At 40.9% G+C, this 16,234-nt stretch overlaps 2 protein-coding genes across 6 annotated transcripts in view; one reads left to right on the forward strand and one right to left on the reverse strand.

The window, feature by feature from the left end:
• Positions 1 to 16,234, forward strand: part of LOC135098630 (uncharacterized) — a 76,707-nt gene that overhangs the window by 58,328 nt on the left and 2,145 nt on the right. The gene's annotated exons all lie outside the window — the stretch shown is intronic.
• The window catches only part of LOC135098627 (uncharacterized), a 35,505-nt gene that overhangs the window by 1,100 nt on the left and 18,171 nt on the right, over positions 1 to 16,234 (reverse strand). For 4 of the 5 annotated variants that reach the window (XM_064000973.1, XM_064000974.1, XM_064000975.1 and 1 more), the window contains 3 exons: positions 12,812 to 13,002; positions 12,469 to 12,618; positions 59 to 188 (listed from right to left, as the gene is read on the reverse strand). In XM_064000973.1, the coding sequence (XP_063857043.1) occupies positions 59 to 188; positions 12,469 to 12,618; positions 12,812 to 13,002 (471 nt within the window). Of the gene's footprint in view, positions 1 to 58; positions 201 to 12,468; positions 12,619 to 12,811; positions 13,003 to 16,234 lie in introns of those variants that run through there. The other variant, XM_064000976.1, reaches the window with a different exon arrangement.

Consider the following 16,234-nt stretch of genomic DNA (forward strand, 5'->3'; position numbering starts at 1 on the left):
GTGTGTGTGTGTGTGTGTGTGTGTGTGTGTGTGTGTGTGTGTGAGAGAGAGCACCCACCCTGAGGCAAGGTCAGTGGTTGGGTTCCAGGCACAGATGAACACCTCACTCTGGTGTCCCTGCAGGATGGTAGCCTTGTTGAGAGGGATCTCCACACTGTTGTCCACCTCCATGTTTTCACCCGTGGTGCCTGTCAGAAGAACTGTCACCTCATGTTAACTGAACTAGGTATTCAGGATTGTCTTCTTAGTGCTACCTGCCTTTGCCTAATGATAAATGAATGACTGAGAACTTCCTTTACTCCCAAGATTATTATTTCTATTTAATGTCTACTATTAATGTAACCTCATAATGCATTAGACAAAAACTGCATTTCATTCTCACTACTTCCCTTGCCTTATAAATGAATGGTTAAAAACTTCTATTGCTAGTTTAACCTCATGTTGCCTCTACTAAAAACTACACTTTCCTCTCAATATCACTCTTGCCTTATGCTAAAGAAATTATAATGAAAATTTGCTATAATGTTAAGACCACTACTGTTATTAATTCAACTGAGTGACCTGTGTACTATAGAGGCATTAATTCATCACTTCCTCCTCACCGTCACTCTTGCCTTAGACTAAACAGATCATTTGAAATATCCTCTACTACTAATGCAACTTTACACCGAGTGATGCACGAGTAAGTGAGCCTTTTTTTATTACCACTTTGTTGCCCTAGACCACAATGCCCTCTTACAGAAAAAGTAAATAAAAAATAAATAAATAAATAAACTAAATTCACAGCTAATGTAACTTTATACTGAGTGACCCATGAACTACAGAGGCATGAATCAAAGACAGCCTCCTTATCATCACTCCTCCCTTATGCTAAGCCAGCGACAAGCAGAATATTGTGATGTCCACCCTCATCCCCATTGGTGCTGGGAATTCTCTGTCCTGACCACGGCACTGTGTGAGCAGTGTTGTCCCCACAGATGATGGGTGTGGTGTACCTGGCCTGGCTGTTCATGTTTGCCAGCCTCATCGCCATCACTGCCCTGGTTCCAGCGCATCCATGTGCCACACACTGAACACATCGACAACGATCAATTGTGTGTGTTTGTGTGTGTGTGTGTGTGTTCTTCAGCCTTAAGAGCCTGACTGGTACTGACAATATGATTTCCTTGCTTCACTGGAGTTTCTATCAATAACTTTATGAGGCAGAGTTGAGGTAATGAAATTGGTTTCCTTGCTTCCCTGGAGAATTCAACAATTTTTTGAGGCATTGTTGAGGAGAACCTGCCACTGACTGCTACTGACACTGTGGTTTCTTTGCTTAATGTTTAGTATCACATATTCATCATTCTGCACTGGCATCTGACATTCTCAAAGGTGAAAGCAGACCTCAGGCCAAAAACGCAATCCAATGGAATAGCAGTAACAAGATGATTCGCTCCCTTCTGAATACTGATCCAGCCCAGCTTGTTCAGTAAAGCTAACCAAATATGAACTTAATCTCATCAAAGAAATAACAGGCATCTTGATACCATTTAAAGTAGCAACTCTAGTGTGTCAGGGAGAGAATGTTGTAATGTCAAGCACAGTAATTCCATGCATTTGTGGATTGAACGATGAGCTTGATCAAGTGTCACAGACATACAAGTCAAAGATTATTACTACTCTCAAAAGCTCAATCGAGAAAAGATTGAAGATCTATGAAGACATGGAGATGTTTGGGCTGGCTTCTTTCCTAGATCCATGCTTTAAGATGGACTGGAGCTTACCATAAGTCATGTTCATGAAATCCCTACTGAAGTCTACAGTAGATGAAATTATGCCTACTACCACTGAAGAAAATAAGGAGGCCCCTACAAAGAAGTGCAAGGTGTTCAGATTCATGACACCATCAGCATCAACGAGCTCTTCCCACTGTATATTAACATCAACTGTATCACAAGTAGAATCCAACCTGAGTCAACCAAGAACAGAGGATGACAGTGATCCCCTTCTCTTCTGAGAACAGAATCAGTCAACACTGCCTCAACTAACTATACTGGCTCCAATATCTGTGCATCCCAGCTTCATCGGCTCCAGATCAGACACTTTTCTCCATTGCTGGGAAAGTCTTTTGTCCTGAACGATGCAGAATGACCGATGTTCGCTTTGAGGAGTTGATGTTTATCAAGTGCAATCAACATATAGTAAAGAAGACATTACATGAGAAATAACCTAGCCTATAAGAAATCATGTGTATAACAAGTTCTATATTTTTCAAAGAGAAATACTTTGTTTTCCTTATTGCTGTGAAAGTCTGTGATCATGATCTGAAATAAATTCATAGAAGTAATGTATTATGTACTGTATAGCAAAATCAAATAAAACCTCTTACACAGAATGTATGTTTTTGATACCATTAGTTAGAAAGTGATTTAAGCGGTTATATTGCTATGCTCAAAAATGGAACAGTGCTCCTAAGAGATGTAGTTTGCTGCCTATTTAGGCATTGTACTTAATCACTGTTAATTATTATCTTTTTATAAATAATCACAGAGAAATGTGATTATAATCTAATCCTAATCATGCACAAAAAGAAAAAAATAATCACAATAAAAATAGCTAAAACTAATCATAATATAATCAATCAAAAAAGTATTCCAGACCATAATCAAAATAAAATCATAATAATTTATAATGATGCCCATGTCTGGTCAAGAACTTTTTTTTTTTTTCTGTAAGGTGAGGATATACTAACTACCTCTTGGTGCCATGTAAGGTGCTCCCGAACACTTAGAGGCAGCCACCACTCTGTACAGTGAAACACATCCCGGAATCCCTCATCACTATCTTTTCAACACACAATCTTTTCATTGCCAATAATTATGCAGTATATTTTTCAACTAATTTCATTCCAGTGTAACCTTTGTACCAGTAATGGTAGCCTGTTTGGCCAAACACAGGCTAAACAGAGACCCAGCAGAACCAAACACAGGCCAAACAGACCCAGCAGAACCAAACACAGGCCAGACAGACCCAGCAGAACCAAACACAGGCCAGACAGACCCAGCAGAACCAAACACAGGCCAGACAGACCCAGCAGAACCAAACACAGGCCAGACAGACCCAGCAGAACCAAACACAGGCCAGACAGACCCAGCAGAACCAAACACAGGCCAGACAGACCCAGCAGAACCAAACACAGGCCAGACAGACCCAGCAGAACCAAACACAGGCCAGACAGACCCAGCAGAACCAAACACAGGCCAGACAGACCCAGCAGAACCAAACACAGGCCAGACAGACCCAGCAGAACAAGGTAAAAAAGGTAAAAAAAAAAAAAAAAATGATGGAATAAACTGGAACAGGGTAATAAGATAAGGGACTGGAATGAGCCTGGAATGGGCTGGAATGGGCTGTATTTCCAGATTAGCTAAGTGTACACAAAATGGAGTCATGTATGTGATTTGCTGTGTGTGTGTGTGTGTGTGTGTGTGTGTGTGTGTGTGTCTGAAAGGTCTCCATCTCTCAAATGCTTCAGCGTCTTATCTCTATAACTTTAACTGGTTACAATGGAGGTTATTGTGTTTGCAAGTGTGTTTTTCATTATTCTATTTATAATTTAATAAGGATTCTGCTCTATCAGTGGAAAAAAAAAAAAAAAAACACATGGAAGCACAACTAATCATACTTGTGGCCTTTCAAAACTATCGTAATGACTGTAAAGTGTCTCACATGACGGCTTAGAAGCATAAGGCAGTTATCTTGAACACCTACACGATACAAACCAACCTTTGCCGTAGGAAGGTTACGTAAGAAAAGTGTGATAAGAGATTAAAAAAAGACAGGTGTGATTTCAAGGATATATGGGAGTTGTCTCAAAAATGCCAACACTCTATTCATCGAAGCAAAAAAAAAAAAAAAAAAAAAAAAAAAAAAAAAAAAAAAAAAAAAATATATATATATATATATATATATATATATATATATATATATATATATATATATATATATATATATATATATATATATATATATATATATATATATATATATATATATATATATATATATATATATATATATATATATATATATTTTTTTTTTTTTTTTTATGTAGGAAGGATACTGGCCAAGGGCAACAAAAATCTAATAAAAAAAAATGCCCACTGAAATGCCAGTCCCAAAAATGGTCAAAGCAGTGGTAAAAAATTGGTGGATAAGCGTCTTGAAACCTCCCTCTTGAAAGAATTCAAGTCATAGGAAGGTGAAAATACAGAAGCAGGCAGGGAATTCCAGAGTTTACCAGAGAAAGGGATGAATGACTGAGAATACTGGTTAACTCTTGTGTTAGAGAGGTGGACAGAATAGGGGTGAGAGAAAGAAGAAAGTCTTGTGCAGCGAGGCCACGGAAGGAGGGGAGGCATGCAGTTAGCAAAGATCAGAAGAGCAGTTGGCATGAAAATAGTGGTAGAAGACAGCTAGATATGCAACATTGCGGCGGTGAGAGAGGGGCTGAAGACAGTCAGTTAGAGGAGAGGAGTTGATGAGACGAAAAGCTTTTGATTCCACCCTGTCTAGAAGAGCAGTATGAGTGGAACCCCCCCAGACATGTGAAGCATACTCCATACATGGACGGATAAGGCCCTTGTACAGAGTTAGCAGCTGGGGGGTAAGAAAAACTGGCGGAGACGTCTCAGAACACCTAACTTCATAGAAGCTGTTTTAGCTAGAGAGGAGATGTGAAGTTTCCAGTTCAGATTATAAGTAAAGGACAGACCGAGGATGTTCAGTGTAGAAGAGGGGGACAGTTGAGTGTCATTGAAGAAGAGGGGATAGTTGTCTGGAAGGTTGTGTCGAGTTGATAGATGGAGGAATTGAGTTTTTGAGGCATTGAACAATACCAAGTTTGCTCTGCCCCAATCAGAAATTTTAGAAAGATCAGAAGTCAGGCGTTCTGTGGCTTCCCTGCATGATATGTTTACCTCCTGAAGGGTTGGATGTCTATGAAAAGACGTGGAAAAGTGCAGGGTGGTATCATCAGCATAGGAGTGGATAGGACAAGAAGTTTGGTTTAGAAGATCATTAATGAATAATAAGAAGAGAGTTGGTGACAGGACAGAACCCTGAGGAACACCACTGTTAATAGATTTAGGAGAAGAACAGTGACCGTCTACCACAGCAGCAATAGAACGGTCAGAAAGGAAACTTGAGATGAAGTTACAGAGAGGAGGATAGAAACCGTAGGAGGGTAGTTTGGAAATCAAAGCTTTGTGCCAGACTCTATCAAAGGCTTTTGATATGTCCAAGGCAACAGCAAAAGTTTCACCAGTCTCTAAAAGAGGATGACCAAGACTCAGTAAGGAAAGCCAGAAGATCACCAGTAGAGCGGCCTTGACGGAACCCATACTGGCGATCAGATAGAAGGTTGTGAAGTGATAGATGTTTAAGAATCTTCCTGTTGAGGATAGATTCAAAAACTTTAGATAAGCAGGAAATTAAAGCAATAGGACGGTAGTTTGAGGGATTAGAGCAGTCACCCTTTTTAGGAACAGGTTGAATGTAGGCAAACTTCCAGCAAGAAGGAAAGGTAGATGTTGACAGACAGAGCTGAAAGAGTTTGACTAGGCAAGGTGCAAGCACGGCGGCACAGTTTCGGAGAACAATAGGAGGGACCCCATCAGGTCCATAAGCCTTCCGAGGGTTTAGGCCAGCGAGGGCATGGAAAACATCATTGCGAAGAATTTTAATACGTGGCATGAAGTAGTCAGAGGGCGGAGGAGAGGAAGGAACAAGCCCAGAATCGTCCAAGGTAGAGTTTTTAGAAAAGGTTTGAGCAAAGAGTTCAGCTTTAGAAATAGATGTGATAGCAGTGGTGCCATCTGGTTGAAGTAGAGGAGGGAAAGAAGAAGAAGCAAAGTTATTGGAGATATTTTTGGCTAGATGCCAGAAATCACGAGGGGAGTTAGATCTTGAAAGGTTTTGACATTTTCTGTTAATGAAGGAGTTTTTGGCTAGTTGGAGAACAGACTTGGCATGGTTCTGGGCAGAAATATAAAGTGCATGAGATTCTGGTGATGGAAGGCTTAGGTACCTTTTGTGGGCCACCTCTCTATCATGTATAGCACGAGAACAAGCTGTGTTAAACCAAGGTTTAGAAGGTTTAGGACGAGAAAGAGAGTGAGGAATGTACGCCTCCATGCCAGACACTATCACCTCTGTTATGCGCTCAGCACACAAAGACGGGTCTCTGATACGGAAGCAGTAGTCATTCCAAGGAAAATCAGCAAAATACCTCCTCAGGTCCCCCCAACTAGCAGAGGCAAAACGCCAGAGGCACCTTCACTTAGGGGGATCCTGAGGAGGGATTGGAGTGATAGGACAAGATAAAGATATGAGATTGTGATCGGAGGAGCCCAACAGAGAAGAAAGGGTGACAGCATAAGCAGAAGGATTAGAGGTCAGGAAAAGGTCAAGAATGTTGGGCGTATCTCCAAGACGGTCAGGAATATGAGTAGGGTGTTGCACCAATTGCTCTAGGTCATGCAGGATAGCAAAGTTGTAGGCTAGTTCACCAGGATGGTCAGTGAAGGGAGAGGAAAGCCAAAGCTGGTGGTGAACATTGAAGTCTCCAAGAATGGAGATCTCTGGAAAAGGGAAGAGGGTCAGAATGTGCTCCACTTTGGAAGTTAAGTAGTCAAAGAATTTCTTATAGTCAGAGGAGTTAGGAGAGAGGTACATAGCACAGATAAATTTAGTATGAGAATGACTCTGTAGTCGTAGCCAGATGGTGGAAAACTCAGAAGACTCAAGAGCGTGGGCACGAGAGCAGGTTAAGTCATTGTGCACATAAACGCAGCATCCAGCTTTGGATCGAAAATGAGGATAGAGAAAGTAGGAGGGAACAGAAAATGGGCTACTGTCAGTTGCCTCAGACACCTGAGTTTCAGTGAGGAAAAGAAGATTAGGTTTAGAAGAGGAGAGGTGGTGTTCTACAGATTGAAAATTAGATCTTAGACCGCGAATGTTGCAGAAGTTAATGAAGAAAAAGTTGAGGGGGATGTCAAGACACTTAGGGTCGTCGACAGAAAGGCAGTCCGACCTGGGGACATTTATGGTCTCCTCCCCAGATGAGGACTCCGAGGCTGGTGTAGGAGTCGCCATGATTTTAAAATTTTTGAGTGAAGGGTGTGTGTGTTATTAGGTGCTTGTAGTTTTGTGTGGAGGAAGAGAGTTGTCTTTAGAGGGCAGGCTGTGACTGCCCCCTTGTGTTGTGAGACACAAAGGGAAACGTTCAGTGAGGTCACAGCTGGGTTTAATGATAAGTTCACAGCATCCCCTGAACAGTGCTTTAGACCTCACTGGGAGTAATTATCGTTTTGGCAGGTGTCTACTGCCTCCTCCTCCTCCTATATATATATATATATATATATATATATATATATATATATATATATATATATATATATATATATATATATATATATATATATATATATATATATATATATATATATATATATATATATATATATATATATATATATATATATATATATATATATATATATATATATATATATATATATATATATATATATATATATATATATATATATATATATATATATATATATATATATATATATATATATATATATATATATATATATATATATATATATACACCATGGGCAGCAGATGCTTCACGGAACATCCTGCAGCTCTGTTCACCAAGCAGGAAGCAAGGACAGTGTGGTCGTGGTGGTGGTGGGTGGTGGGTGGTAGTGGTTGGGTTAGGGGTAGGAGTAGGGGTAGTGGTGATGGTGGTGGTGGCACTGACTTCTCTCTCCAGGAGTCAATGTATCCCCCAGCGTGTGAAAGGGACTTGAGAATGCCGATGCACTCGAGAGGTCAAACTCCCCAAGCTCGTGGCAACAAACAGTGCAACATACGAGTGAGTCCCGATATTTTCAAGCAGTTGGTGAACATTTTACACCAAGCCGCTAAGAGGCTTGAGAAAGTAACCCAGTGATTCCTAAAGCACAAAAGAAGAGATGGATGGTGCATCATAAAACCTTAATGAATATCGGAGTCTAGAGGAATGTGTAAAGAATCTGGTGGTGAAAGCGATCTGGCAGCCTCTCCACCAATGGGACCCGGTTTTGCAGCAATTTCCGCCCTTATTGGTCGTGACGAGTTTATGATTGGTCGTGATTCTGCTGTGATTGGCTACATTCACCGTGGACTGTGATTAATGATGAGCCGCCACCGTCACACCGTCACACCAGCTCACAGCCCCGAGCAGCAGTAAGCCTAACCGGGCAGGCTTGGCGGGGCCCTGTCTCAGCCTCCCTATTGCCAAACATCGCCCCTTTCTGTCACCTCCCCCAAACCATCTCTCTCTCTCTCTCTCTCTCTCTGGGTCTTAAAGTAAAGTTCCTTGTTTCGTTTGGTAATTATGTTAACTGAATCAATTTTGCCTTCAACATCAATGTACTTTGAGAGATATGATACTATAATCTCTCTCTCTCTCTCTCTCTCTCTCTCTCTCTCTCTCTCTCTCTCTCTCTCTCTCTCAATAAATCATCCACATTGTCAAGCAGTTGGTCATGCCACACCCACTCTGGCACTCCTACACTCCACACTCTCCACACACTCCCACTCGTCTTGTAAATTATTTTCTTCATTATTGCTGCTCCGGTTGTAGCTATTACATTGTGTGTCATAAGGTTTACTGTAGAATTTAGTCATCTTCAACTTCCTTCACTTAAACTCTATACAGTCCACGCACACTCCTCACACACTTCCCCTCGCCCTACACACACACACACACACACACACACCCCTCATCCTCCACATACACACACACACTCCCCCACACTCCATGTCCTGGCCATCTCTCACGTGTGTGGGTGGCGGCGCCTCCCTCTCAGTCCACCAACACCACCACCAGTTCAACATTTTCAACAAGTTCAACAAGTTTCCAGCCCACCTGCAGTAACAAATAACACAGGTCAAATAGCCACTTAAAGGACCACCCTCACGCCTGCCACTTACCTGCCTAAGTGACGCAGAAATCAACACCAGAATACATCTAATACTCGTTATTTATTTTTTTTTCAGACACTTGCAGTAATATTACACAGCACACCAATTACAGAGTCACAAGCGCAGGAAGCTGAGAACATCAAAGAATGAAAACTGCGGAGAAAGATGTCTTAATGAAAGATTATTATCGTCCAAAAGCCTAATGCCATTCTTTTCTGTTGCATTATCTCCACACTGCTCAACGTGCTACAGGGATTTCAACGCCAGGTAAGGAGCAAGTTCCGTGATCTCCTGACCAATTACACCATTTTACAGAAAGATATCTACGTTAAGTATGAGAGAGAGAGAGAGAGAGAGAGAGAGAGAGAGAGAGAGAGAGAGAGAGAGAGAGAGAAAATGGAGTTAGAATATTATAGTATACAGCTTATCAATGCATTATCATTATTATTAGAATTATTGTTGTACTCATCATTATTGCTGCTCTGGTTGTAGTTATGTGTCTGTCATAAGGTTTACTGTAAAATTCAGTGTGTGTCATAAGGTTTAGTTGATTCACAAAGTGAAGTTTAGTGTCATCTTCAGCTTTCTTCACTTTAGCAGCACGTGGCATACAATTCTGCGTCTTAACTGAGTTGTGCAGCTCCCTAAACTCTCTCACTATACCAAGGAATCTGCTGCTGCTTATCATGACATATGAGGCCGCTAAAAGCAAATATCTTAACAACGAGGATAAGCGTGACTGTTGTTCTGAACACCGCCGACACCGCTGTCTCTCCGCCGTCATCACCACTGTTACCATACCTTTAAACACTTTAAACACTTTATTATGTTTGTCTGTAGTACATATATAAGCTTAAGGTACAATTAATTGAAAGACAAACAGCCCCTTATGAAGCACAAGCTTTTTGGGCACACTTAATATCTACTTAATACTGAAATGTAAAACAACACTAAACTAAAAATCTAATTGAAGAAAATGTAAAAAAAAATAAATAAATAGCAATAACAAAAGATTTAGGGATAAATGGCTTTGCAAGAACAGGAAGGAAAGGAGAAAAATCATAATTATACATGAGAAATAGAGAAAATTGAAGTGGAATCTGATTATAAACAAGCAAATATTTGTTTTGAGAATAATTAAACAAACAGAAATAAATATGTATATATACTAGAGGATATAAACTATTTTAGTTACATTGGATATGAACTATTTGGTTACCACCACCGTCATCACCATCAACACACTTTCCATCACCATTATCACCATCATCACTGCCGCTATCAGCACCTGAACCAACACTCGATGGGCAACACTTGATAAACATGAGAAAATTCTGCAACTATTAATATGCCAACAAGAGTAGATAAGGTAGATGTTTCTCGGCGCGTGACCGGAAAAAATCGTCCGTCTGTCCATTCATTTTTTTTCGCTACCCCATGTTGTAGTCAAAGTGTCATTTCACTTAGGTACTGCAATACTGCAACAAACCACATATGATTCAGAAATGCGTTAATTTATTTTGCTACTATAAGTTACCATCACCTTCATAATCAAGAAATATAGATGCTAAAAGTATTTTATGGTACCAATTTCAATAGGGAAGATTTTATTCCATCACCCGCTATTTCCTAAAATGTTGTATCTCTCGTTTTGAAGGCATAAGAAACAAACTCGTCTTGTTTCGCTACCACTAACTTCAGGAGCATGAAATATAGATGCTAAAAATATCTTGCTGGATTATTTTTAGTTACAAAGACTATATTTTCACGGACAGGTGTCTGAAATGTTAGCTGTCTTGTTTTGAAGGCATAAGAAGCAAACAAGTGTAATCTTGCTGCCAGCCAACTTCTCATTTGTCATCATTATCTTTTTCGTTTCCCTTCCCATCCTCAATTTCTAAGTAATTATCGTCCATGACAGCTGTGGCTTTCTGTCTATATATCACTCGCTATTCTCTCTCACTTTGCTTGTAGAGGAAACCGTCTATCATATTCTGTAATGTTACTTTGCAGTGAAATACACTCCCTGGGTACTCTGCCATAAATGTATGCGTTTTGTCTCCTAAACACTGCTAATTCAATCCACCAGCAGCACAAGAAGTCCTGCACGAATGATGCAAGAACTACTAAAAAGCATCAAGATTGTTCAACTACAGCATTACAAAGATAAAAAAAAAAAAAAATCTGATAAGAAAACCGCCTTGTGTAAGTGAGTGAACACAAGCACTGTAACACACACACACACACACACACCTCCTATCAAGCTCCCTCAGTACAGTAGTAGTCGTAATCGTAGTAGTAGTAGTACTAGTACTAGCAGTAGTAGTAGTAGTAGTAGTAGTAGTAGTAGTAGTAGTAGTAGTAGTAGTAGTAGAATAAGTACTAGCAATAATAATAATAACAACCAAAGCGTTCATTCCTCCAGAAAATAAATATAATAAACAACACTATGGGAGACCCAGACTTGACTCACTCACTGTACGGGCATCGCAGGGAATTAGGGGAAAAACACGGCAGAATTACCTTGACAGAACACACACACAGCAGTCAGTGAGGAACCCAGCACGTCACGACCCGCTAAGCTCACCTTGTCATGCAGGAAATGTTCGAAACGGCACCAAGACATTACTTGACTGAAATCCGCAACCCTCCTCCTTCCCTCTCCTCTCCTCTCCCCGCCACTCTCCCATGCCTCACCTCACGCTGTAATGACCTGACTGCAGACTGAACAATGACAGCACACCACTCCCGTCTGTCTGACTCCATCACTCCATATCCCGCACCGCCAAGGTGGTTGTGTTTCTGTGCCATTGTAAATCACTGGTTAATGCCGCACTGTTCCTTGACATTCTCATCACGCTATGCTCAGCTACTGCTATTGTGTGTGTTATCTATCTAGTCATCAATATTAATTCACTTTTGATGCTGGTATGGCAAAATTACTATACTGTTTGCATCTGTTGATCTATATTTATTTACTTGTTTCTTTTCTTGTCATACAAATATAAAGCCAGGTCAAATGCACACACACAAAAAAAAAAAAAAAAAAAAAAAAAAAAAAAAAAAAACTTGGTGTTCTCTCCCAAAAGAAAGCACCAGTTAAAAATTTGAGATGGAATGGCTGTGCTTTTTATTTGAGCTAGCTTTGTAATAACCTTAAATTGGTTCAGTCTGCCATGCAGGCTTAACGCATGAGAAAATGCTTATTCTGGAATATTTGTATTTAATATCACATTGCAATTCCCTTCTTTTTCAATAAACATGGAAAAATTTTTTAAAATTTTAAATGACATATTACACTGGTGCTCTGACAGGGAAGAACCTCATACTGCCCTGAATTGACCAGGAGCCACCTTGCGTGGGTCAGCTGGTCTTTTATGGTCTCCTTTCCTCCCATTCTTATATTCTGGATGACCATGCACAGGAGAGGTAGACACTTACCTGTAGTGAGCACGGGTGTTGAGGATGAAGCTGGGAGGCCTGGATCATATCGTCCAGGGTGTCGTTCAAGGTGTCTAAGCTGTCCTCGCTGTCCTCCTCCTCCTTACCAGGGCTTTCCTTGTTGTCAGAGGTGGGTTCAGGCTCTGAGGGCTGAGATAACACTTTCATAGCTACTGACCAAGCTCTTCACTGACTGTGCATTAACATCCTTTTAAATGAGTATATTCCAGTCATCCAACCAGGCAATTTCCTTCAGTATAAGGCAAAGTCATAATAGCCAATGGGCTAATAAGTAATCTATTATCTCCTAATGGTAATATCTATTGCAAAATAGACAACTCACCTTCCAGACAGTTTCCCCAGTCTCAGAGCAGTTCAGTCCAACAAATTTCAAGGCTTCATCAAGGTTGAAGTCAAGATTGAAGTCTGGTACTGTCTCATTGAGGGTGAAGGACGGAGAGTTAAGATGAGACACAGAGTCAAGGGTCACGTCTCCTCCGCTGATGTTTTTCTTAGGAGACAGTAAATGCTCACCTGCAAGCAAAGGATGAACAGTAATTACACAAATACTGTCAACACTCTTTCTGTTATTCTTGTAACAAATTTGATGTACAAAGCTACAACCTATGATGCTGTGGTTTGTTTTTCTCATCACCAACTTGTGGGGGTCATCAGATAAACAATAACATATTGGTGCCTAAAACATTAAAGCTCTTATGATAAAATTTGATCCAAATATGCTTTAAAAATCTTACAATAAGAACTATTCATGAATAAATGATGAATATAGCTTGCCTGGTTTTCAACAACAGTTAATGCTTAAATATGTTATGTATATATACTAAAAAGAAAGCATACATGGTTTATGTATATAAATAAACTGTAAAAACATATATCACATGGCAACCATTACAACTACATAAAGGATATAATGTTCCCTTCATGTTCAGAGCAATTATAGTCATCCATGAAACCTCAACCAAAACACTCACAATCTTCATCATTGAAAATATAAACAAAATGTGTCTACACACACACACACACACACACACACACACACACACACACACACACACACACACACACTACACATTATGTAAAGCAGTACACACCCTATATTTTCATCACAGCAGTAATTTCTCAGGACTCATAACTGTTCCTCAGTGTTACCAGTACCTCTAGTAATTTGTGATCCTTGATGGTGGGTGGAGGGAGGCCTCCTGCCTGGCCAGGAAGCATTAGTGAGCCTCCTGCCACCCAGGTGTACCTGCCCTCTGTCCCCACTCCTTCAATGATCCCATTATGATTAATGATTCCACTCTATGGCCACCACCAAGCCTAAATATTTTTCTTACTTGGAAAAGAAAAGCTCAAATCAATAAGCCTTCACTGAGCTACAGATCACCGTGGTCTAGATATATAACAGCCATTGGCAATTATTGCACAAAATATTGTAGCACACTACTGTACTTGCAGGGATAAAATAATATCCTTCAGTCTTGATATAAGCCAACTCTCAAAGTGCTACACCACAGCTACACAAGACATAACATTTTCCCCAAAATCTCTTGTCCTGTGTGTTGCTGCACTGCTGCCAAGAGTACACCACCTCACATGTGTGTCTTGTGAAGATAAGAAACCATGCTATCACTATACCATTAAATACTTACTCAGTCATAAGTCATAACAATGTGTGTGCAGCAGATTCCTCAATAACATTTCAAGGTTACTGACTACTGGCACAGTCCTTCATACAATGACACATACAAAAAGTTGCTAATGTAACCACAACAGGGTACTCATCTATTCACTTCACTGTGTTGTGAAAAGCCCTTTGATTACAAGATTATAACAAGAAACTTGCTGGAGTATTACACAGATCACTATCTCACAGTTCTTGAGCCACCAAACGCCATGCGAGCACCACCATATGACCACTGTGTTACCACCACTACCACCGCTGTCACAACCACCATTGCAACTACACATGGGGAGGAGGGGCAGAGCCTCACACCAGACAGGTGGTGCCTGATCAGCCAACCTACCAATATGGCTGTGCACCCAACAGGAAACTTGGCCAAATGGTGTAACAAAGGCCCTCCTCCAAGCCTGGGGGCCACTACACTTTCATGGGGGGGAACAGGAGGAGACCTAATGAGGGGGGAGAAGGAATACCACGAAGGGTTGGATTCGCAAGGGTTGACTAACGCCAGCCGGATATCCCATCACATAATGCTGCTGCCAATATCCCGCTGCGATGCCCAAAATGCACCCCCTCCCACCATGGGCGCCACCAGGCCAACCCCTAATACAGTAAAATCCCTCTCATCCGGCATTCAAGTATCCGGCAGCTTCAAGTATCCGGCACATTTTTCCCCGAGCCTTAAAATCTATAAAAAAATCAATGTGTACTCATAAAATTGATTAAAATTCCCGCGTGAGGCATACTTTGTCCCCTCGCCACCAGAGCACACTGCTTCGCACCACCTGTGGTCCACTGCACTGTGTTTACTCAGTGACTCAGTCCCGCATGTGTACTGTTTATCACCTGACGCCTTCATCATACCTAAAGTTGTAGAAAAGAGGAAGCGTGTTGTGCTTACACTTAAGCAGAAGGTAGAAATTTGTCGATGATTAGAGAGAGGTGAAAGCAGACAGCAACTAATGGCAGAATATGGTGTGGGCTCATCAACTATTTATGACATTAAATCCCAAACGAAAAAGTTGCGGGATTACATGAAAGTCACCGACACCCCAAAGGCAGTGGAAAATCATCACACACTGCAGTATCATCATAATGAAATGATGGACAAAGTGTTATACGAGTGGTTCAGCTTGAAAAGATCAGAAGGAGTCACAATTACAGGCCCAATGCTACAACTGTGCTGGTGAGTGTGAGGTGGCAGCACGGGCGGCGACGCGCGGCACAGTGATCAGCTGATCTTTGTTATGGTAAGATGCGTGAGTGTAGGGTGGTGATTGTGGGCATAATTTCACTTCTATTCAAGTATCCGGCATGTCAGCGGTCCCATTGATGCCGGATAAGAGGGATTTTACTGTATCATTTTTTCCTTCAAACTCTACTAAGCAGTGGATATTTTTCATCACCTTTCATTCTCTTTCAGTTTCTGGCTCAAAGTTTCACTTAAACATTTCTCTAAGTCCGGATCTTAAATTTAGGGCAGGACAAAAATCATCATACATGTGGCAGCCCGGCCCACATTGTTCAGTGTAGTGGCAGACATTCCATAGCAGTGACTTTGACAGGTGAGATTAATGAAAGCAAATTTTCATAATTCAATAAGGTAAGAAATACCTCCTACAGAGTGTACACAACTTTAAGGGACCCTTGGAGGGAGGCAACCATACAAACATCTATAGGGCACATCCAGGCATCTCCCACCATAATCTCCAACTGTCCAATTGTCTCACAGAGGCCAGCCAGACCCGCCTCCCCAGAACTCGATTAGTCCCTATATGGGAGGCAGCTACGGCCCCTCTCCAAAGGCTGATCACCTCTAAGCCAATGTTACACATCACATTCAGCTCACTTCTACAGCATCACCTCCACCTCCGTGCTGTAGCTCTATGGCCACTGGGGAAAAGTAACTCAAGGAATGAATAAAGAGTAGCTGCCATTGTTTCTTATAGAGCCTTATGTAGGGAAAATTATTTTATATCTATTAAGATATTGGCTATTCTTCAGTGTTTTGAAAAAGCATGCAATATTGACATTCAACATTTTTTTTTATCTTTTTAGTAGTAC

The sequence above is a fragment of the Scylla paramamosain genome, unplaced genomic scaffold (genome assembly GCF_035594125.1).
Source record: "Scylla paramamosain isolate STU-SP2022 unplaced genomic scaffold, ASM3559412v1 Contig71, whole genome shotgun sequence".
NCBI lineage: Eukaryota > Metazoa > Arthropoda > Malacostraca > Decapoda > Portunidae > Scylla > Scylla paramamosain.